General features: G+C 43.9%; 1 protein-coding gene across 1 annotated transcript in view; it reads right to left on the bottom strand.

Annotated features, from left to right (window-relative positions):
• LOC126338025 (maltase 2-like) overlaps positions 1–23,924 on the bottom strand; it is a 101,793-nt gene extending 77,869 nt beyond the window's left edge. Inside the window, exon 1 of the mRNA XM_050001519.1 lies at positions 23,569–23,924. Within this exon, the coding sequence (XP_049857476.1) occupies positions 23,569–23,755 (187 nt within the window). The 5' untranslated portion in view covers positions 23,756–23,924. The remainder of the gene's footprint in view (positions 1–23,568) is intronic.
• Positions 23,925–24,408: the final 484 nt, after the last annotated feature.

Genomic DNA, 24,408 nt, shown 5'->3' on the forward strand with positions numbered 1-24,408 from the left:
AATTCTGCTGTTTCTTTAACTCTTTATCGAGAACAATGGCTAGAACGATCCAGTTTATGTACCTCTTTTGGGAGCATTTTCTTCCACTTCGGATGACGCCTATATTATAATGTAGCTTTTTCTGTACACTAGTTCGGCTGTCGAGGCATTTTATAGTGCATTAGATGCATGTCTGAATGTTCGTGTAATGAGTAAGGCTCCATCTTCAACAACCAGTCATGTACTGCAAACAGTGGTCAACTCCAACCACTGTTTTTCAATGAGGCATCTTCAGCATCAGTCAGGCAAGCAGGCTTTTGCTGTGAAACGTACGCAGTTTACAAATGAATGGTTCGCACGCATAGCGCAGTCGGGATCTCACACCTCTAGAAAATATACTTCGGACCATTGATTTGCTATCCCAAAATTCTCAGAGTCCTCTACCGTCTGTGTTATATTGATCCTAAATGTTTTGGGCACCCTGTAAACTGTAAGGTATTTATGTAGATGCTTGCCCTGTGTATTCCGTAATAGGATTAGACAGACGAATTGGTAGGCTTAGCGTGTATGAAGGTGCTATTATCTCGTGCGGTAACCACAGCAACGCGATAACAACACAGCGCTGAGAAATAAAAAAGATGTCAGTGTGATATATTGACTTATATTCGCACCTTTATCACGGTGATAAGCAACTCAAGGCACTCTTAATTCCTGCGATTAATGTCTCATAAAATATTAAACGATGAGCAGATAACTCATATAATTTTTTATATCTTTTGAGGGAACGCTTGACCACATAAGATAAGAAGCGTTCAAAGAGAAATGAACTGTTTTCGTGGACGGAAATACAGACGATATGATTTCTTTGGGGGCTTGTCCAAAAGCGGAAATCCCATTCCAAAATAAATCTGGCTAAGTTCAGTAGTACCATTTTATATTATTAGCAAAGATTCTCTCGTGATTTCCAAAGCTTCAGAAACAAAGAAAATGCTTCAAGTTTGGCAGGTATTATGACGTAACTAGGTCTAACGCCCCTCCACTGTCTCTTTATGTTGATACAATACAGACAAGTGATTTTTCGATACATTCGATACATTTAAGCAACGTGAATATTGCCAGCAACCGAATCTTATATATTCCGCCATTGTAGCCGAGAGTTATTCATTAAGACGATTAAAATATCAGCAAGATTCTGGAGATACATCAGCATGCAACAATCAAACGCAAAAGTAATAGAAGCGCAACGGAGGGGGTGAATTTCATGATGGCCTCATCCAGATGATAGCTAACACACAAAATTCTTACTGAATTCTACGAGGCTATTAGTTAAAAAAATACCGTCTAATTGTTCTTAATCGCTATAAAATGATGAAATACGAGAGCTTGCTGCAAAGTAATGGCTCTGAGTTTTTTATGTGAAAACTCTTAAAGTTTTTCAAATAAAGCAAACGTTATTAACTATCTACATCTTTATTCTTCATGTCTAGATATTTATTTCTCAACATAGGCACCCTGACGACGAACATATTTCTCCCAACGAGAGACTAGTTTTCTGATACGGTCACTGTAGAATGTTTGACAGTTGACTCAACCACAACCTCTCCTCTGCCTCCCATCGCTTTCGATGTGAAGTTTTGTAAATCGATGAAAACAGGACGGAGCCAACTGGGGACCGCATGGAGGATGATCGATTACAGTAAACGCAAGGCAAATGGTTCAAATGGTTCTAAGCACTATGGGACTTAACATCTGAGGTCATCAGTCCCCTAGAACTTAGGACTACTTAAACCTAACTAACCCTAGGAAATCACACACATCCATGCCCGAGGCACGATTCGAACCTGCGACCATAGCAGCAGCAGCGCGATTCCGGACTGAAGCGCCTAGAACCACTCGGCCGGCTAAACACAAGGCAACGGATTGTTGTAGATGTCGCAACGCTCTTGTGTGGTCTCGCATTGTCATGTTGAAGGAGAGGGCGCTCCACGTCTGTACGAACTCTTCCAATTAGAAAACGGGTTAACGGCAGGCTGTTTCTCACGCGTGCTGTTACTAACGTTACACACCGCCGTGCTACACGCTCCAATTCGGAGTCCTCTACCGGGAGAGGGGTGCAGATATGCAGACATCTACATCTACATCCATACTCCGCAAGCCACATGACGGTGTGTGGCGGAGGGTACCTTGAGTACCTCTATCGGTTCTCCCTTCTATTCCAGTCTCTTATTGTTCGTGGGAAGAAGGGTTGTAGGTATGCCTCTGTGTGGACTCTAATCTCTCTTTTATCCTCATGGGTTCTTCGCGAGATATACGTAGGAGGGAGCAATATACTGCTTGACTCCTCGGTGAAGGTATGTTCTCGGAACTTCAATAAAAGCCCATACCGAGCTACTGAGCGTCTCTCCTGCAGAGTCTTCCACTGGAGTTTATCCATCATCTCCGTAACGTTTTCGCGGTTACTAAATGATCCTGTAACGAAGCGCGCTGCTCTCCGTTAGATCTTCTCTATCTCTTCTATCAACCCTGTCTGGTACGGATCCCACACTGCTGAGCAGTATTCTAGCAGTGGGCGAACAAGCGTACTGTAACCTACTTCCTTTGTTTTCGGACTGCATTTCCTTAGGATTCTTCCAATGAATCTCAGTCTGGCATCTGCTTTACCGACGATCAACATTATATGATCATTCCATTTTAAATCACTCCTAATGCGTACTCCCAGATAATTTATGGAATTAACTGCTTCCAGTTGCTGACCTGCTATATTGTAGCTAAATGATAAGGCGTCTTTCTTTCTATGTATTCGCAGCACATTACACTTGTCTACATTGAGATTCAATTGCCATTCCCTGCACCATGCGTCAATTCGCTGCAGATCCTCCTGCATTTCAATACAATTTTCCATTGCTACAACCTCTCGATATACCACAGCATCATCCGCAAAAAGCCTCAGTGAACTTCCGATGTCATCCACAGGGTCATTTATGTATATTGTGAATAGCAACGGTCCTACCACACTCCCCTGCGGCACACCTGAAATGAGTCTTACTTTGGAAGACTTCTCTCCATTGGGAATAACATGCTGCGCTCTGTTATCTAGGAACTCTTCAATCCAATCACACAATTGGTCTGATAGTACATATGCTCTTACTTTGTTCATTAAACGCCTGTAGGGAACTGTATCGAACGCCTTGCGGAAGTCAAGAAACACGGCATCTACCTGGGAACCCGTGTCTATGGCCCTCTGAGTCTCGTGGATGAATAGCGCGAGCTGGGTTTCACACGATCATCTTTTTCGAAACCCATGGTGATTCCTACAGAGTAGATTTCAGGTCTCCAGAAAAGTCATTATACTCGAACACAATACATGTTCCAAAATTCTACAACTGATATACGTTAGAGATATAGGTCATATTCATGACGTATAAAGACTGAAATTACACATAAGAGCCAAAATTATATAGTGTGATAAAAAGCTTCATAACTTCCTTGCTATTGAAATATCATCCACGATCCGAAATGGTCTTGACAACATTCGGAAGAGCGCTGTCTATAATACAAGGTATGTCCACAAAGTAAGTTCCGTTCGGTTATATAAAACAAACGTGTACATATAAAGAAAACATATTTATTGTACAAAAATCTACAACTGTTAAACTTCTTTGCTACGCACCTTCCGAAATTTTGTAGGCACTTGTCATAGCGTGACTCAAGTTTTTGTATTCCTTTTTCATAGAAGGTTGCCGCCTGTGTATTCAGCCATGTGCCAACATGTTCTTTCAGCTCGTCATCATCGTTGAAGCGTTGACCACAAAGGGCAGATTTTAGGTGTAAGAAGAGACGAAAGTCGCTAGGAGCGAGCTTCGAGCTCTGCGGAGGAAGATCAAAAGCGTCCCCGTGAAATTCCCGTAAGAGTTGCTTGGTCACATTCGCCGTGTCAGGTCTGGCGCTTGTTGTGTATTGTGTGGCGCAATTTCTTAATGGTCTCGCAGTAACTATGTGCATTGATTGTTTGGTCTCGTGCTAAGAAATCAGTCATCAAAATGCCTTTTCTGTCCCAAAAAACGGTGCACATGACTCTTCCAGGTGTCAATATTTGCTTAGGCTTAACCTTCGTTGGGGATGAAGTGTAACTCCATTCCAGTGATTGCCGTTTTGTTTCAGGGGTGTCGTACGATACCCACGTTTCATCCTCCATGACTCTCCGAGAAAGAAAACCATCGCCTTCTTCATTGTAGAGTGTCAAAAACTGAACTGCGCTGTCCATGCGTTGTTTCTTGTGTTGCCCAGTAAGAATATTGGGTGCCCAACGTGATCAAAGTTTTCGAAATTTCAGTTTTTCAGTAACAATTTCACGAATTAGGTGATTGTGAGATTTGCGGAACTTCCATAGCGAGGGCAGTAAGTGTAAACTTACGGTTGTGCTTAATCTTCTCTTCAATTGTGTGAACCAGTTCATCAGTAACCACAGGCGAGCGTCCACTTCGTTGTTCATCGTGCACTTTATCACATCCTTCACTGAACAGTCTGACCCATCTTCTAGCCACTGAACCACTCATAGCATTTTGTCCGTAAATCTCGCAGATTTGCCGATGAATTTCCTTTGGTTTAACTTTCTTTGCATTAAGAAAACGAATCACAGATCTAATTTCACACCGGCGGCATTTTCAATTACGGCTGACATTATAAAGAAGCACTACAAATCAGCGATCTGAAAATGGCGTACACGTCTTCTCCTTGAGTCAGAGTAACTGCCGTGCTCGGAACTGATATCGTAGTGCTGCCGCGGATAAAAATAGAAACGGAACTTACTTTGTGGACGACCCTCGTATTATGTCTGTCCACGTAGTACACGTATTCACGTGCTGTTTCTGTTATTTACTAAATAGTTACATCACAAGGAGAGAAAAAAACTTTACATTACGCAAGAGTTGCAGTAACTACAAACAGAAACTTCCGCACATGATTTTATAAGCAATCTTCGCATAACAGCCGATTGTCTCGTTGGATTCCAAATTTCGGATATAATGGATGTTAAGGCCTCACAAAAAGATTCCTAATCGACCTCAGACATTGAAGTAGGTAATAGGAAATATCAGAGTAATGTAAGTAAGAAGAAAGAATTCTACAAAGCGGGCTACTACCAAATTAAATTTGGAAGAGTCAACCGTGTGGCATATCCTAAAAAATATTGTTGTTTCCGCCTTTAGCCCGACGACCGGTTTGAAACACGGTGACAATCATTGAACTGTTTGAAAAAAAAGCAACGTAAATTAGTTACAAACTACGGCGTGCAGAAATTTTATTGAACATGTAAACGTCACTACAGATATTCAGATTTAGGTTCTATATGTCTGCCATTATTGACGATGATGTGGCGCAGACGAATAGCGAAATTCTGCATGACCCACAGAAGTGTCGGAGCATCGATCCCATCGATGACCTCCTGAATGGCTGTTTTCAGCTCATAAATGGTTTTCGGGCTATTGCTGTACACCTTGTGTTTAATACAGTCCCACAAAAAGGAGTCGTACGCGTTTAGATCCGGAGAATACGGCGGCCAATGGAGGCTCATGCCAGTGACCTGTGGGTATCCCAGAGCCAGAATGCGGACCCCAAAGTGCTCCTCCAGAACATCAAACAGTCTCCTGCTTCGATGAGGTCGAGCCCCGTTTTACATGAACCACATCTTGTCGAAACCAGGGTCGCTTTGGATAATGGGGATGAAACCATCTTCCAAAACCTTCACGTACCGTTCGGCAGTCTCAGTGCCTTCAAGGAACTAGCACCGATTATTCCGTGACTGGACACTGCACACCACACAGTCACCCATCGACGGTGAAGAGACTTCTCGATGGCGAAATGCGGATTCTGATCCTCCAAATGCGCCAGTTCCGCTTACTGACGAACCCACCAAATGAAAGCAAATCATGCTAATTTCCATCATGTCCCGCGGTCAACCGTGCAATTTGAACGTCCTAACGCAAACCGTTCAGAAGTTTATATCGTATAGTTCAATCATTGTTACCCTGTATGTGTCCACGTTACTCTATCCTGTGGAGGTATCATCATCTCCTGATAATTACTGCAACCTACATCCATTTGAACCTGCTTACTGTATTCATCCTTCGGTCTCCCTCTAAAATTATAATTCCCACTCTTTCCTCCATTAGCAAACTCTTTCCTTGATACCTATGGATGTCTCCTATCAACTGTAAATTATTTTTTCCCCAGTTCGATTCCGTACTTCCTCGTTATTTACTCGATCTGTCCATCTATCTTCAGCATTCTCCTGCAGCACCATATTTTTCAAAATCTTCTATTCTCTTCTTGTCTGAATTGCTTATTGCCCATGTTTCACTTCCACACAAGCCTACACTGCAGATAAATGCCTTCAAAATAGACTTCATAACAATCAAATTTATATCAGACGTTAACAAATTTTGCCTTCTCTGAAATATTTCCCTTGCTGTAGACAGTCTGTATTTTTAATCCTCTTCACTTCGATCATCGTAATTTATTTCGCTGTGGAAACAGGAAAACTCATACACTACTTTTAGTGACTCATTTACTAATTTTATTCTTTCAGCATCACCTGATTTAATTCGACTACAGTCCATTACCCTTGTTTCACTTTTGTTGATGCTCATCTTACAAGCTCTTTTCAAGATACTATCTATTTCATTCAACTGTTCCTCCAATCTTTTATTGTCTCTGACAGAATTACAGTTTCATCGGCAAAACCTCAAAGTTTTTATTTCCTCTCTCCAAATTCCTGTTCCATCTCCAAATTTTTCCTTGGTTTCCTTTACTGCTTAGTCAGAGTACAGGTTTAATAGCATCAGGTGTAGGATACAACCCTGACTCAGTCCCTTCTCAACCACTGCTTCCCTTCATGTCGTTCGCTCTGGTTTCTGTACAAGTTGCAAATAATATTTTGGTTTTTTCATTTCATTTCATCTCCACTACCTCCAGGATTTCAAAGAGTATAATCCAATCAAAATAGTCAACAGCTTTCTTTAGATCTACAAATGTTATAAATGTAGATTTACCTTTGTTTAACATATCTTCAAAGGTAACTCTGAAGAGTCGGTATTTCCTTGCGCCGATTCCCAAACTAATCTTCCCCGAGGTCGGCTTCTACCAGTTTTTCCATTCTTCTGTAAATAATTCGTGTCAGTATTTTTCCACTAGACTTTTTAAACTCACAGTTCGTTAACATTGACACCTGCTAGCTCGTGCCTTTTTAAAATATGAATTATTACATTCTTATAAAGGTCTAAACGTGTTTCGCATGTCTGGTATATCTCGTACAACTGTTGGAATGATTTTGTCGTCTCTGGTTCTCCCAAGGATCACATTAATCCCGAGGGAATGCTGTTTACTCCAGAGGCCTTGGTCTCAAAGTATCTTATTTTCCAATATATCTTCACCTGCCTCCTCTTCTCTAATATCCCTCTACGTACTCCTTCCACCCTTCATTTTTCTTTCTTTGGTTAGTATTGGATTGTCATGTGAGTTCTTGATACCAAACAGCTGCTTGTCTTTGTCCGAAGATCTCTTTAATTTTGCTAAAGGTGACATCTATCTTTCCCGTAGTTATGCTCGCTTCTACATTGTTGTATTACTCGTCCAGCCATTCTCTTTCTTTATCATTTTACACTTCCCTTTCGCCTGCTTCATTTGTTGCATTTTTATATTTTCTCTTTTCGTCACTTCGCTTCATTTAGACGTCTGTAGTCTCTTTCACCTACTTAATTTGTTGCATTTTTATATTTTCTCCTTTCGTGAATCAAATTCAATATCTCGTGCGTTATCCATACTTCCTTGTAAGCCACACTAACTGCAGCTCGCCCTAGAGAGGCTATGTACAGAGCTGTTCAGACCAGTGCACAAGCCATCTTTCAAGTGCAGTGGTAGGGTATCATTACAGTTTAATGAAAATTCTAGTGGCCAAAGTCAGACTCTGTGACACAGAAAAATATTTGCGCTTTTGTAAATGTGTTCCGCGTGATAAACAAACGCTAAGCAAGTGAGCCTTTCTTTCACTACAAATGTTACTGTCATTTTATTCACCCCTATAATATATAGACTTATTAACGGAATCTATCGATCAGGGAGTGATGGAGTGAGAACTGGTGCTGCCAGCGTTCAATTTATTTGTTGTGCCAAATATATATTTCTCTCGGCTGTGTTGTTCATTCTGCTGCTCAGTATATACTATGATCGATACCAGTATCGTAGGATTCCAACTTCAGGCATCTGTAAATGGCACTCTGAGAAACCGGGAATCCACCTATACTATTGCCAGGAAACCAAGAAGATATCAAAAACACAATACTTTATTTTACTGTGATTGACAGTTTCAGTAGTTATATAGGCTACTGTGTTATTCCACTTCATGTAATGTCTTCTTCTACGTGATGTAGCATACATCTATTCTGTTGAATGTAACTATCTCTACATACATATACAAAACTGCCATTTAAATAGTACTTACAACTATTAAAACCTTAGATTCGGGTGTGGCATGAGTTTTGTTCATTTTGTCCTTTTCCTCTTCTTCCTCATTCTCTCTCTCTCTCACCCCCCCCCCCCCCACTATCTCTTTCTCTCTCTCTCTCTCTCTCTTGCACGTACATACACACACAAGTTTCTCTGAGATCAGTAGTAAAGTTAGTAATGTTTTCTGATATGTCCCTTCATATTTATTTACTGTTTAGCTTAAATGTTGTAATTATGTTGTATTCCCGCTGTCAAAGATGGCATTATCTCTGATTTAGCATGTTGCTCTCTAAGTGTAACGTCTATTTCCAAGTTGTTCACCCTCTGATGACGGCAATCAGCTGTAGTCTGATGATGGCCTTGTGAGCTGAAAGCCGCCCAACTAAATAAATTAGGACCAGCGTTCTTTCCATTCACCAATATGAAGTTGTTCTATCAAGCAGCGAAGGAAGAATCAATTAACGCTACAAACTGGTGATGTTACTGAAACACCACTAAATTTTTATACACACTGTACTCCAATGTTTGGTACATTTTTCTTTGGTCAGACGTCTTGTACAATCGCTTACGCCACATTTAGCTTTCATTTATATAACCTTTCATATACTAAGTCGAATATATCGGTACGTAGACCTAAGCCAGTAACTTTGCGTCTGCGACTGCACTGTACATTCGCGACGCTTAATAATTTTAATACTATATTCCTGTTCATTTTTGTAGCACCGAAATATGCTACACAGTACCTAAAGGGTGATTCAACTGCCCCTACCTATGGATTTTATGCAACCCGCAACACCTTAAAAAATCATGTGCATGATTTTCATATGCCCTCGTTCTCTACGTGCAAACTATTAATCCCGCATGGAAAATGATCAAAACCTTTTTGAAGGAAGTTTAATGTAATTGAATTTTGTACTGGGATACGTCTTCGCTGGAGGTCATGGTATTTGAGTTATTCAGGAAAAACTTATTTGTAGGTCACTGCTGTACGTTTCTTGAATAATTCTAAAACTATGGCCGCCAGCGGAAAGGTATCCCAGTATAAAATTTAACTACATTAAGTTTCTTATAAAAATGTCGTGTACATTTTTTCTGTGGGTCTAATGGTTTGCATATAGCGAGGGACATACTATAAAGATTATCCGAGTGGTATTTGAAGACACTGTGGATGCAAAAAACCCATAGGTAAGCGCAGCCAGTTCAGCCTCTATAACTCTCTCTCTCTCTCTCTCTCTCTCTCTCTCTCTCTCTCTCTCTCTCTTTCTCTCTCTCTCAGCAGTCTTTTTCGCGCATGTGTCCTACGGGTTCTTATTGATACCAACGATTGTACAAGACAAATCTTGTAGTTTACCAAAAATACTTGAAAATTAACTTGCAGCAATAACTCAGAAACGAATGATTTTCGGCAAATGTTGTTGCGGATAGTTTTGTATGAGGAATTCGCCCACAAAGTTCGTAAACGTATTTCTGATGTATTCTGTATGTATGTGTACCGTATATCAGAACGGTTACAGTCTCTGTAAGAGGTTTTTTTTCTTTTTTTAGATCTACAAAGAAATATTCTCGATTTCTTCCACGCCAAGAGGAATCATGATCAAAATTTAGTTATCTGACTTTTAAAGTGTTCTTTGCAATTTGAACGGCTTAGAAACTGGCATCAAATTACACGACTGTGATCTTTAGACAGATAGTATCACGGTCGGCAAGAGTCACTCGGTATCTCCATGTACTGCCAGACAGCTGTTCCAACCTGCTTATCTTGGACAAACAGATCTGATAATGTGGGTCACCTTGACCGGAGATCTTGTCAATACTTGTACCGGTATATGACTTAACTGCAAGAATTCCCCAAGCTATCCATTTCTTGCTGTGTTCGATTAATTTTCTGCTATCATGTATTTAAGTCTGCCCTTATTTAACAGAGGCAATAAAGCCCTATCTAACACATCTTAGTGAATGGAGGGAATATGACTGAATGTATTTTTTAGTAGTTTAATGTGATAGGCGGAATGGGTGCGTCCTAGCTGTGTTGCATGCGGAACGGCGCCTGTTTTTTCAGCTCTCCGTATTGTCCAAGAGCCAATCTTTCCTCAGCCCGGGAGCTGGTTTAAGTACCGCGGTACTTTACTAGCTACGGTCTTATGGGAAGAGGTATGCCATTGCTCTCCTTCGACATCTTCAACTTTTGTAGTCCTGTCTTCCTCACTTGCGTGTAATATTGCGGTATATTGATAATTTTTACTTATGGACCGTCTGACAGCAACTGAATAAAACACAATTTTAGTGCCATACGCGTTTCGCCTTTTATTTTCTGAAAGGCATCATCAGTGGCCTGGAATATGTACATATGTTAGCTATTTAATTTACATTTTTGTCACTGTGCCTATATGTTATAAACAGTTCTGGTGGTTGGTATTTCCTATTAAGTAGTAATGTTTTGAACTGTACTTACAGGCCGGCCATAGTGGCCGAGCGGTTCTAGGCGCTACAGTCTGGAACCGCGCTACCGCTACGGTGGCAGGTTCGAATCCTGCCTAGGGCATGGATGTGTGTAATGTCGGGAGGGCAAGTAACAGTTTTACAATGTGCAAACCTGCACCTCCCCCCCCCCCCCCTCACCCTAACCAACCGCCAAATTATAGTCTTCCTTAATTTTTTACTGTCAACCCTCCACCCCGCGCCAACAGCCAAAGCATAACTTTCTGTAAATGTCCCAGAACGTTCTAGAAAGTTTGAGAATACAGAATAGTCCAGAATCTTACAGAAGGTACGAGAATGTTTCACACTGTCTTAGAATTTTCGAAAATGTTCTAGAATGTTCCAGGATATTATCAGATATTAAATTACCCTTTTGTTGTAGGGTATGTTCCAATTGAGAAGGGTATATACATACCAGCGGTAAAATGCTGCTGTTTTAGCACAAAAAAGACGAATCTGTTCCTTTCCAAAAGAATCTGACAGAAATGTGGGGCAGCAGCTTTTTTTTTTTCCTTTATTGTCATTTTATACCTACAAAGGTAGGCCGGCAGCGGCCTAATATGCCGCTCTTCGGCCACAAGAAACATACAAGAGATAAAAACAGGAAGACATAATCTCAAAACACAGACATGGAGGACAAAAATCAGAAGACAACAGAGAATAAAAAGAATTGAAGTCGTTCACCGACGCAGCACTGTTTCAGTTTTAAAAAAACGGGCAGCACAGCACGGAACAGAGAACACTAGCACAGGTGAACGGTGGAGCAGAAAACGAAGAAACACTCGAGGCACAGACGGGACGAAAGACACGGACACTGCGGAGATGGGCTTCGGCGCTTGCAGGGGCACTGTCCACACCGAAAAGCTGGGGGCCTGCCAAGGGAAAAAACAGGGGGAGGGAAGGAGGGAGGGGGAGATAGGATGCCAGGGAGGAGGAGGGGAGAAAACGAAAAGAGGGGGGTGGAAGCCCAGGGAGAGGGGGAGGGGAGGTAAGGATGGAAGGAGGGAGAGAGGGAGGGAGAGAAGGGAGAGAGGGTGCCCACAGGAAAATGAGAGGAGAGGGGAAGGCAAGGCTCAAAGTTGGTAGGAGGGGTAGATGGAGGGGAGGAGGGCATCATCTGGGAGGGGGAGTCGGCGGAAGCCACCTTGGGAGAGGGTGTGGAGAGTGTGAAGATGGAGAGCAGGTGGGATACAGGAGTACAGGCGCGGCAGTGGGTTGGGGTGGGAGAGGATGGAAGAGACAAGTGGGTGGGGAGGATCAAGCTTGCGGGAGGTGTAGAGGATCCGTATCCGTTGGAGGAAGAGGAGGAGGTGTGGGAAGGGGATGAGGTCATAGAGGAGCCGCGTGGGGGAAGGGAGGCGGATGCGATAGGCGAGGCGGAGTGCATGCCGTTCAAGGATTTGAAGGGATTTGTAAAAGGTAGGCGGGGCAGAGATCCAGGCGGGATGGGCATAACAGAGGATAGGGCGGATGAGAGATTTATAGGTGTGGAGGACGGTGGAGGGGTCCAGACCCCATGTGCGGCCAGAAAGGAGCTTCAGGAGGTGGAGTCGGGAGCGTGCCTTGGCTTGGATTGTCCGGAGATGAGGGGTCCAGGAGAGGCGACGGTCAAGGGTGACGCCAAGGTACTTGAGGGTGGGTGTGAGGTTAATAGGACGGCCATAAATGGTAAGATAGAAATCAAGGAGACGGAAGGAAGGGGTGGTTTTGCCTACGATGATTGCCTGGGTCTTGGAAGGATTGACCTTGAGCAACCACTGGTTACACCAAGAGGTGAACCGGTCAAGATGGGATTGGAGAAGGTGTTGGGAGCGTTGCAGGGTGGGGACAAGGGCAAGGAAGGCGGTGTCATCGGCGTACTGGAGAAGGTGAAGGGGGGGTGCAGGTGGAGGCATGTCCGCCGTATAAAGAAGGTAAAGAAGAGGGGAAAGGACGGAACCTTGGGGCACACCGGCAGAGGGGTAGAAGGTGTAGGAATCAGTGTTGTGGATAGTGACATAGGAAGGGCGGTGGGAAATGAAGGAGGCGATCAGACGGACGTAGTTAATAGGAAGAGCAAAGGTTTGGAGCTTGAAGAGGAGACCAGAATGCCACACTCGGTCATAGGCGCGTTCAAGGTCAAGGGAGAGGAATATGGCGGAGCGATGGGAGTTGAGTTGTTCGGAGAGGAGGTGAGTGAGGTGAAGGAGAAGGTCATCGGCAGAGAAGGATGGTCGAAAGCCACATTGGGTGGAGGGAAGGAAGCGGTGCCGGTGGAGATGCTGGTGGATGCGGCGGGTTAGAATGGATTCCAGGTGGGGCAGCAGCTGCCTCAGTCCTCATTTTTCCTTTCACACCAGAAGTTTTACCCAGAGAACATATTCGCGCTCTTTTAACTCAGGACATTCTGAATCCTTTTACCCACTCTCTCTTTGTACGAGGGTTGCCCAGACAGTAATACAGGGCATTTTTTTCTCAGCTGACAACATTGCTACGAATGCGCAACCTTACGTATGTATTATTTGAAGTCTGCTAAGTGAGCGCTCCAACTTTCTGTCGCTTCCGACAGATGGCGTAGCTGCAGGACATTTTCAAAATGGCATATGCAGGTGATGTACGTTACAAGAAACATATCGTCATTGAATTTCTCACTGCAGAGAAAGAAACTGTGAGAAATACTCACAAACGCTTGTGCAAAGTCTATGGAGCATCTGCTGTCGAGAGAAGTACAGTTAGTCGCTGGGGACGGAGAGTGACCCATCAATAGGCGGTTCGGTTGTTTGGGCAATTAAAAGATGCCATTCGTGGAAGACATTTCGGGGACAATGAAGAGTGACTCATACAGCAAAGAACTGGTTCCGCCATCAACACAAGGGTTGGTACCGACAGTGCGTATACGCGCTTGTTTCGCGCTGGAAGAAGGCCATAGAACGGAAAGGAGATAACGTGAAAAAATGAGTTGTGTAGATAAAACACCATTGTTTCGTGTGTGTAATTCTCATTATGTTCAATAAAGAATTGTTGAAGAAAAAAAAATGCGGTGCATTACTTTCTGGGCAACCCTCGTAATTAAGTATACACACTCAGCATCTCTCTATCACTGCCACTATATCTCACACTATCTCCTTTTTCTCCCACAGATTTACAGTATACCCCACTGCCTCTATCTCCTCTCTCATTTACGCTGTCTCCTTTTGTTTTTCTTTCCAACTGCCACTGTCTCCGCCATACTTCGGCAGCTCAAACAGTTTGGGAGGTCCAACTTATTTTTACTCCTACACATATGCGTTGAAAAAATCTGCCTGAAAGGAGCCCTCCTTTGTACCTACGTGTTAAAAGTTCGTCTGTCTGGGAGGGACTATGTATTGTGTTCAATCATCTGTCTCCTCTCACTTTCGATCCCATTGTTGTTGTTTTTTTTTTCTAGGTCAACCTCTCTTTCCTTTTTACTGTCACTGTCTCTCACTGACCATCAGTATCTCCTCTCTTTTTGGCTCTCACTACTACTGTAGTGCCACTTTTTCAAAAAATGGTTCAAATTGCTCTGAGCACTATGGCACTTAACTTCTGAGGTCATCAGTCCCCTAGAACTTAGAACTACTTAAGCCTAACTAACCTAAGGACATCACACACATCCATGCCCGAGGCAGGAGTGACACTTTTTCTCTCTCATCATCACTGTCTCCCATTTCCTTCCCTTTCACTGACACTCCCTCTTCCACCGTCACTATCGCTCTGCTACTCTCTTTCAGTACAGAAAAGGGCAAATATATTGGCGTGCCATAATTTTTGGTGAGTGAGGATGAATGAGGATTGAGTCAACTGGTAAAGAGGAACATATACGTCGGTTTTGTGCTTAGACAGGAGCATTTCCTGCTGGTTCCCTTCCTTTCCGTGCTACATCAGGTATGCTGCTTACACAGGATGAATCACCTAACACTTGCAAAACGCAAATACAGAAATCAAAAAATATTTTGCATCACCTCGGTTCCGGGAGATCCGGAGCCTGTATAGAAATTTGGGATAGAGATCAACATAAATATCATTTCCACTCTTTTTATTGTACACGAAAACCACACATTGCATGTTGTACCACCATACAGCGAGACTTTCAGAGGTGGTGGCCCAGATTTCTGTACACACCGATACCTCTAATACCCAGTAGCACATCCTCTTGCATTGATGCATGCCTTTATTCGCCGTGACATACTACCCACAAGTTCATCAAGGCACTGTTGGTCCAGATTGTCCCACTCCTCAACGGCGATTCGGCGTAGATCACTCAGAATGGTTGGTGGGTCACGTCGTCCATAAACACTCCTTTTCAATTTATCCCAGGTACTTTCGAAAGGGTTGAGTCTGGAGAACATGCTGGCCACTCTAGTCGAGCGATGTCGTTTTCCTGAAGGAAGACGTTCACAAGATGTGCACTTTGGGGGCGCGACTTGTCGTCCATGAAGAGGAATGCCTCGTCAATATGCTGCAGATATGGTTGCACTCTTGGTCGGGAGATGGCATTCACGTATCGTACAGCCGTTGCGGCGCCTTCCATTTTCACCATCAGCGTACGTCGGTCCCACATAATGCCACCCCAAAGCAGCGGGGAACCTCCACCTTGCTGCACTCGCTGGACAATGTGTCTAAGGCGTTCAGGCTGACCAGGTTGCTCCCAAGGCATATGCGACACTCATCGGTAAAGAGAACGTGATGCGAATCCTGAGCGGTCCAGTCAGCATGTTGTTGCGCCCATCTTTACCGCGCTGCATGGTGCCGTGGTTGCAAAGATGGACCTCGCCATGGACGTCGGGAGTGCAACCTATTGCGCACAGTTTGAGTCGAAACACGACGTCCTGTGACTGCACGAAAAGCATTATTCAACATAGTGGCGTTGCTGTCAGAGTTAGGCCCGCATCTCGTGGTCGTGCGGTAGCGTTCTCGCTTCCCAAGCCCGGGTTCCCGGGTTCGATTCCCGGCGGGGTCAGGGATTTTCTCTACCTCGTGATGGCTGGGTGTTGTGTGATGTCCTTAGGCTAGTTAGGTTTAAGTAGTTCTAAGTTCTAGGGGACTGATGACCATCGATGTCAAGTCCCATAGTGCTCAGAGCCATTTGAACCATTTGTCAGAGTTATTCAGAGCCATAATCCGTAGGTAGCGGTCACCCACTGCTGTAGTGGCCCTTGGACGGCCTGAGTGAGGCGTGCCATCGACAGTCTCTGCTTCGCTGTACCTCCTCCATGTCCGAACAACATTGCTTTTGTTCACTCCGAGACGCCTGGACACTTCCCTTGTTGAGAGCCCTTCCTGGCACAAAGTAACAATGCGAAAGCAATCGACCGTCTAGGGGTGGTTGAACTACAGACAACACGAGCCTTCCTGGTGGAATAACTGTAACTGATCGGCTGTCACACCCCTTCCATCTAATAGGTGCTGCTCATTCATGATTGTTTACATCTTTGGCCGGGTTTAGTGACATCTCTGAACAGTCAAATGGACTGTGTCTGTGATACAATACCCACAGTCATGAGTTCTGGGAACCGGGGTGATGCAAAACTTTTTTTGGTGTGTGCATTTCGCATATGGAAGGCACTATCGACACGCGGTTTCCACAGAACTGAATTGTAGGCAAGGGCGCGTATGTACAGCGAACACTCAGATTCTGAGACGTGGACGTTACCAATTTTTAAATGAGACAATGTCTACTGACAGTAAAATCCCAAAAGTTGCATAAATTACCATGTCTGTGGTGTTTATTGTAGGAAACTAGCGCAAGTAGTTTACGATTTATCGTATTGTAAACACAGTAAATACCGACAGCGAACGCGGTCGGACCGGAGTATTGACCGTCTAGGCATGGTTAAACTACAGACGACCTCTGTACCTCCTACCTGCTTAGATGCTAGGCGACAATGATACGTTTGTTTACACTGCGTTGTTTGTACAATGCTCAATCTTCATGCTGAGTGTAGGAAGTATGCCGTTCGTTAGTGCACCGTACACGGCGAAAGATATATCAATAGACGTCAACCACTTCAAACAACTACAGGTTATATGAAACGGCGTAGTCCTGCTGCCTACACTGTAGTTTCCGCTGAAATGCTAGAACGTGTGCAGCAATCGTTACATGGCAGACTGAAAGCTTATATTGGCACAGGTAGTTATCGTTGTGAGCACAGGCTTTGAGGGTATACTTATTCTTTACGTGTCAGGCCCCACAGACGTACTCCGTTCACGTTTTTTCAAATGGTTCAAATGGCTCTGAGCACTATGGGACTTAACATCTGTGGTCATCAGTCCCCTAGAAGTTAGAACTACTTAAACCTAACTAACCTAAGGACATCACACACATCCATGCCCGAAGCAGGATTCGAACCTGCGACCGTAGCGGTGACGCGGTTCCAGACTGTAGCGCCTAGAACCGCAAGGCCACACCGGCCCGCATTCACCTTTTTCCGTCTTTCTTTTGTCCTAGGCCATGCCTCGTTTAATAACACGTCACCTCCGGAGACGTGATACTTCGTTAGATATTATTTCATTGAAATATTTGGGCCTTTTTAAAATAAATACGGGCTGCAAAGGCGCACCCGTGTCTACCATTCCAATCTGTGAAATCCGTATATCGATGACGTTTTCCATTAAAGAAATATTTGCGGTGCAGGTTTCAGTTGATTCACACAGTGTAAAGGGGATTCTAGAAGCCAGTGAAATTTTGACAATTTTTTATGTACTTCGTCGCATTTATATACTTTGACACATATAAACAACAAATTTAAGGTTAACACGCAATCGTCTGCTTAAAATTTTTTCTGGATATTTTACTCATCGATTGCAATTCATTGAAACCTCCCGGCTTATGATTTGCATATTAAGAAAAACACCATCAGAAATATTTGACTGATTTTGCAGTCTTTCCATTACGTAAAAATATAATTTTGGCTATCATTTTAAGTCATTGTTAGTCATGTTAAGAACTTTTTTGTCACTGCAGTACCACTTTGGGCATATCTGTACAGGCGTGAAGCGCCTATTACACACAGACAACGCGTCATATAATCTTATTGGTGAAAGAAATGCTCACTAAAAACATTGTTTTGTGACCTCAGAAACCTTGCGATGATCCAGAACTCTTGCCATGTCTTCACTGCGTCAGTTAAAACTATACTTACGCCTCAGACGGGATATTTCGTGCGTATTTTACGTGCATAAGTACTGTAACTTTGAACCTCTAGATCTCGGTAATTATATCAATAAAAGTTTCAAGGTTCCCTAGAACGTCATCTTAAGAACATATGGGAAAAATTTCGACGATTTGTCATGAATAGAAATTACAGAAGTGGCCATATCTACAACTGGTACTTTTGGCACCAAAATCATGGGTTTTCGGATGTATCTTTATAATGGATACAGATTTTTGAACATTGCGTTTCTAGATGAATGTCTAAAGAATATACAGTTAAAATTTGGGCCATGTGCTTTGGGTAGTCATTTAGATAATATCGGTCCACGGTGCAAAGACAGCTAAAACGCGACTCTTGCGGTTTTCTGCCTAAGTTCGGGAACTTTCATCATCTGGATCTCGTAACAGATAATGAAATCGAAAAACTTTTCGGAGTTCTCTGAGGATATCATCTTTAGAATATATAGCAGAAATTTCGACGATCTGCTATGAATAGAAATTGTAGAAGTAGCCATCCCAACAATTGGTACTTTCTGTACTCAAAAGTCATAGATTTTCGGTGTTTTTTCAGAAATCACCCAAAAAGAAATGGTGCTTTTACACTATGTGATCAAAAGAATCCGGACACCCCCAAAACATACGTTTTTCATATTAGGCACATTGTGCTGCCACCTACTGCCAGGTGCTCCATATGAGCGACCTGTGTAGTCATTAAACATCGTGAGAGAGCAGAATGGGGTACTCCGCTGAACTCACGGACTTCGAACGTGGTCTGGTGCATAGGTGTCACTTGTGTCATACGTCTGTACGTGAGATTTCCACATTCCTAAATATCCCTAGGTACACTGCTTCCGATATGATAGTGAAGTGGAAACGAGAAGAGACGCGTACAGTACAAAAGCGTGCAGGCCGACCTCGTCTGTTGACTGACAGAGACCGCCGACAGTTGAAGAGGGTCGTAATGTGTAATAGGCAGATATCTATCCAGACCATCACACAGGAATTTCAAACTCATCAGGATCGACTGCAGGAATATGACAGTTAGGCAGGAGGTGGGAAAACGGATTTTATGGCCTAGAGGCTGGTCATAAGCCACACATCACGCAGGTAAATGCCAAACGACGCCTCGCTTGGTGTAAGCAGCATAAACATTGAATGATTGAAAAGTGGAAAAACGTTGTGTGGAGTGACGAATCACGGTACACAATGTGGCGATCCGATGGCAGGGTGTGGGTATGGCGAATGCCCGGTGTACGTCATCTGCCAGCGTGTGTAGTCTCAACAATAAAATTCAGAGGCGGTGGTGTTACGGTGTGGTTGTATTTTTCATGTAGGACGCTTGCAGCCGGCCGCGGTGGTCTCGCGGTTCTAGGCGCGCAGTCCGGAACCGTGCGACTGCTACAGTCGCAGGTTCGAATCCTGCCTCGGGCATGGATGTGTGTGATGTCCTTAGGTTAGTTAGGTTTAAGTAGTTCTAAGTTCTAGGGGACTGATGACCACAGCTGTTAAGTCCCATAGTGCTCAGAGCCATTAGAACCATTTTTGAATGCTTGCACCCCTTGTTGTTTTGCGAGGCAGAATCACAGCACAGGCCTACATTGATGTTTTGAGCACCTTCTTGCTTCCCGCTGTTGAAGAGCAATTCGAGTATGGCGACTGCATCATTCAATATGATCGAGCACCTGTTCATAATGCACGGCCTGTGGTGGTGTGGTTAGACGACAATAACATCCCTGTAATGAACTGACCTGCACCCAGTCCTGACCTGAATCCCGTAGAATACTTTTGGGATGTTTTGGAAGTCGGACTTAGTGTCAGGCCTCACCGACCGACATCGATACCTCTCCTCAGTGCAGCACACCGTGAGGAATGGGCTGCCATTCCCCAAGAAACCTTCCAGAATCTGATTGAACGTATGCCTGCGACAGTGGAAGCTATTATCAAGGCTAAGGGTGCGCCAACACCATATTGAATTCCAGCATTACCGATGGGGAGGTCGCCACTAACTTTTAACTCATTTTCAGCCCGGTGTCCGGATACTTTTGATCACATAGTGTCTATGCCACATAAGTTTCACCGCAGACCTGGAGTAATAGAACCAACCGATGCGCCCAATCTGTCTGAGCTGGAATAAGTGTGTAATGTATAAATTTTGACTTTGTAGGATAGATAAAGAATGACCGTTCTTCCGGTAAGTATTAAAACTGTCACTAGGCCAAGTGCTATGGCAATTATGTTGCCTCAGCCACAGTACTCGGCGGACATGGCCCCCTGTGACTTCTTTCTGTTCCCGAGGCTGAGGAGAACTATGAAAGAACGTCATTTTGGCACGATTTATGAGATAAAAACAGAATTGCTGAAGCAGCTCAACACCTTAACGAAAAAGGAGTTCCAGAAGTGCTTCCAGGATTGGAAAAAAGCGCTGTCACAAGCGTATTATGTCTAAGGAGGATGACTTTGAAGGGGAAAATGCTGATGTTGAATACACTGGAGAGCCAAAACTTTATCATCACCTGCTTAATAGCAAGTTTGTCCGTCTTTGGAACGCAATACAACACTGATTCTGCGTATCAGGGTTCCGACAGTTTGTCGGTTGGTTTGTGGAGATATGTGGCATTAGATGTCTACGCACATGTCATGTAATTCGCATAAATAACAAGCCGCTGATTTGAGAACACGGTTATGCCGCCCTACGGCGACCCAGATAAGTCCCATAGTATTTACATCAGGCGAGATTGGTCGCCGAGACATCAAGGTGAATTCGCTATAATGCTTCTGACAACACTGTAGCACGCTTCTGGCTCCGAGACGCAGATAATTATACTGCAGAAAGATGATATCGCCATCGGGGAAGACATAAAGCATGAAGGAATGCAGGTGGTTCGAACTGTCAGCGTGTCTTCGATTCCTTCCGCAGATTCCATGCAGGGGCAGGCGAATGTCTCCTGAAGCATAATACTGCTCCCATCAGCGTGCGACCGTGATGCGCTACGCATTTCGAGCAGTCGTTCGCCTCGATGACGGTATTTGTGGAGACGAAGATCGACCTAATGTAGCAAAAATGTGATTCATCCGAATATCCGACACGTTTCGATTGATCATCGGTTAAATTCAGAACGTCCCGTCCCCACTGCAATCGTAACTAACGATATCGTTTGGTGCCGGCCGTGGTGGCCGAGTGGTTCTAGGCGCTTCAGTCCGGAACCGAGCGACGGCTACGGTCGCAAGTTCGAATCCTGCCTCGGGCATGGATGTGTGTAATATCCTTACGTTAGTTAGGTTTAAGTAGTTCTAAGATCTAGGGGAGCGATGAACTCCAATGTTAAGTCCCATAGTGGGTTGGGTTGTTTGGAGAAGGCGATCAGACAGCAAGGTCATCGGTCTCATCGGATTAGAGAAGGATGGGGAAGGAAGTCGGCCGTGCCCTTTCAGAGGAACCATCCCGGAATTTGCCTGGAGTGATTGAGCGAAATCACGGAAAACTAAATCAGGATGGCCGGACACGGGATTGAACCGTCGTCCTCCCGAATGCGAGTCCAGTGTCTAACCACTGCGCCACCTCGCTCGGTAAAGTTCCATAGTGCTCAGAGCCATGTGAACCATATCGTTCGGTAAACATTTGAACACGTAGAGGTGATGTGCTCCAGAGGTCCATGTTCAACAATGTACGATGAGAGGTGTACTCCAAAATTCTTGTGCGGGCACCAGTACTGTGCTCTTTCGGCAGAGATGGCACAGATTACCATCTATCAGACAAAACTCTGAACTCCACGTTCTGTGAAGAGTCGTGGACGTCCACTCACTTAACACCTGGTGGTAAGTTTCTTCTCCCTCTTTTCACAGATGCTCACGACAGTAGCACGTGAATACTCGACCAGCTCCGCCGCTTTCGAGGTAGACGTTCACAGATTCTCCGTAATAGTAATCTGCCCTTTGTCAAAGTCACTTACCTCAATGGATTTTCCCATTTGCAGCCCATACCTTCGCTAGGGTGATTCCCCGTCCGTGTCTTATCAGTGTAACTAAAGATTCTATCAGAAAAACGAAAATCCCCATTAGTTTTTGATCACACTTCATATGTAGCATTAGTTTCTCACTGCCCATGATCCCTTCGTAACGAATATATGTCTACCCATTGTGGCAGAACGTCATATATATTTATTAAATGAAACAAATGGCATTTTCGTATTCTAATGAATAATTCGTCACGTGACGCTGTAAGTGGTAAAGTGCGATGTGTTTTGTGCAAGGAACATTAACATTTCGAAGAAAAATCTGGAGAACTAAAGATAATGATATCGAACCCTCTGTATTTTATCTGTGTTGGTTAATAAAAAAAAGACCAGAGACATTGTATCATGTGACTCACACTCTCTTGTCTTTGATTCTGGTATGGATGATAGGCGCCACTGTACGCTGGATATGATAGTGTGCAAGTTCTGTAAAACTATTCATAATATAAATAAAATTTCCATGTCATAACATTTCCTTTTTGTACAGCTCACACCTCTCATATTAGTGCATCAATATATTGTGCAAATTTGTTGTTTTACTGTGTTTTCCGGAGGGGACCACCATTTCTCTTGCAGCATAGATCGGCCATTACGCCGGCAAATCAATTATTCTTATTAAATCATTTACTAAATGTAAATGCAGGAGAGAGCTCTGTTTCTCTCATTCAATATTCTAAAGCCAGTAAAATTAAAGCTTTAATCATTAATATTTTCGTTGCATTGAGTAAAGTAAATTTTCCATTGGCCGCTTAACAGCAGATGACAATCTCCTTAGTTTTGCCTTGCTAATGAAAAATAATCAAAGCAATTCATTATTTTCATCAAAACAGAAATATCTCAGGTGTTAATTGTCGTTTTAAAATTGGTGCATAATTAAACGAGTTGGCATCAGGCCCCCTCAGAACTAATTTTTTATTACAACATTCCGCGTAGTATACGTAGATTTTTATTAATAATAGCAGCCACTCACGCAAACTCAACAGTAGAAGGCAGTGAGTCGCGAGTTGTGTTTCAAAAATTGTTACGTACACACCGCGGAAAAACCAAGGTCTCCGTAAATGCTTGTGGTGGTATTGAGTTCGCTTAACAGTCTCATGATAGCTAAAATCAGAGCCCAGTGCTAATGATGACCATTTCTTAAACTTTCTGTCAGATTAAAACTGTATGCCGGACCGAGACTCGAACTCGGGACCTTTGCCTTTCGCGGGTAATTGCTCTACCAACTGAGCTACCCAAGCACGACTCACGCCCCCTCCTCACAGCTTTACTTCTTCCAGTACCTCGTCTCCTACCTTCCAAACTTTACAGAAGCTCTCCTGCGAACCAATTCTCTTTAAATCAAATACCACAACAAAAATAAGAAATTACAATTTTACGCAATATTATTACCAGAACTAAAATTCAAAAAAACTAATTTTTTTCATATACCACCGCACCACTCACCTCTGAGGTCACCGACGCCATCGCCATTGGAGTCCTTGAAGGAGCGGGGGTATATCTGGTAGATGACGGACGTCTGCCACCAGGCCAATTCCTCGTCGTCCGCCTTGGGCTGCCTGACCCTCACGGGGTCGGCAGACACAGACGCCGCCAGAAGACAGAGCACGACCGTAACTCCGAGTACCCTCATCTCGCTACTTCTAACGCTGACGACTCACTCCGAAGCCCACGCGCCTCCTTTTATGAGCCAACGCAACTGCTCCATCGCTCTCACGAACTTTCCACCAATTACTCGCGATAGATAGTGCGTTGTTGTCAACAGCCTCAAGTGGGTTCGCCGAGGAGGCCTCGGCTATCTACTGTCGAATCGCCGCTGTGCGGTGATTATTCTGCTGCTGAAGAGCAGCATAATTACACGTTCAGCAGAAGAATACAATTTCAGCGAAACCTTCATTTTGCCTGCTTTCACCAGTTTTTACTTTTCAGCAACGTAAAAACATACAGAGGCTGGCCAAAAACATGGAAACACTACTGGCCATTAAAATTGCTACACCACGTGCTACAGACGCGAAATTTAACCGACAGGAAGAAGATGCTGTGATACGCAAATGATTAGCTTTTCAGAGCATTCACACAACGCTGGCGCCGGTGGCGACACCTACAACGTGCTTACATCAGGAAAGTTTCCAACCGTTTTCTCATACACAAACAGCAGTTGACCGGCGTTGCCTGGTGAAACGTTGTCGTGATTCCTCGTGTAAGGAGGAAAAATGCGTACCGTCACGTTTCCGACTTTGATAAAGGTCGGATTGTAGCCTATCGCGACTGCGGTTTATCGTATAA

The sequence above is a fragment of the Schistocerca gregaria genome, chromosome 1, assembly GCF_023897955.1.
Source record: "Schistocerca gregaria isolate iqSchGreg1 chromosome 1, iqSchGreg1.2, whole genome shotgun sequence".
NCBI classification, from domain to species: Eukaryota; Metazoa; Arthropoda; class Insecta; order Orthoptera; family Acrididae; genus Schistocerca; species Schistocerca gregaria.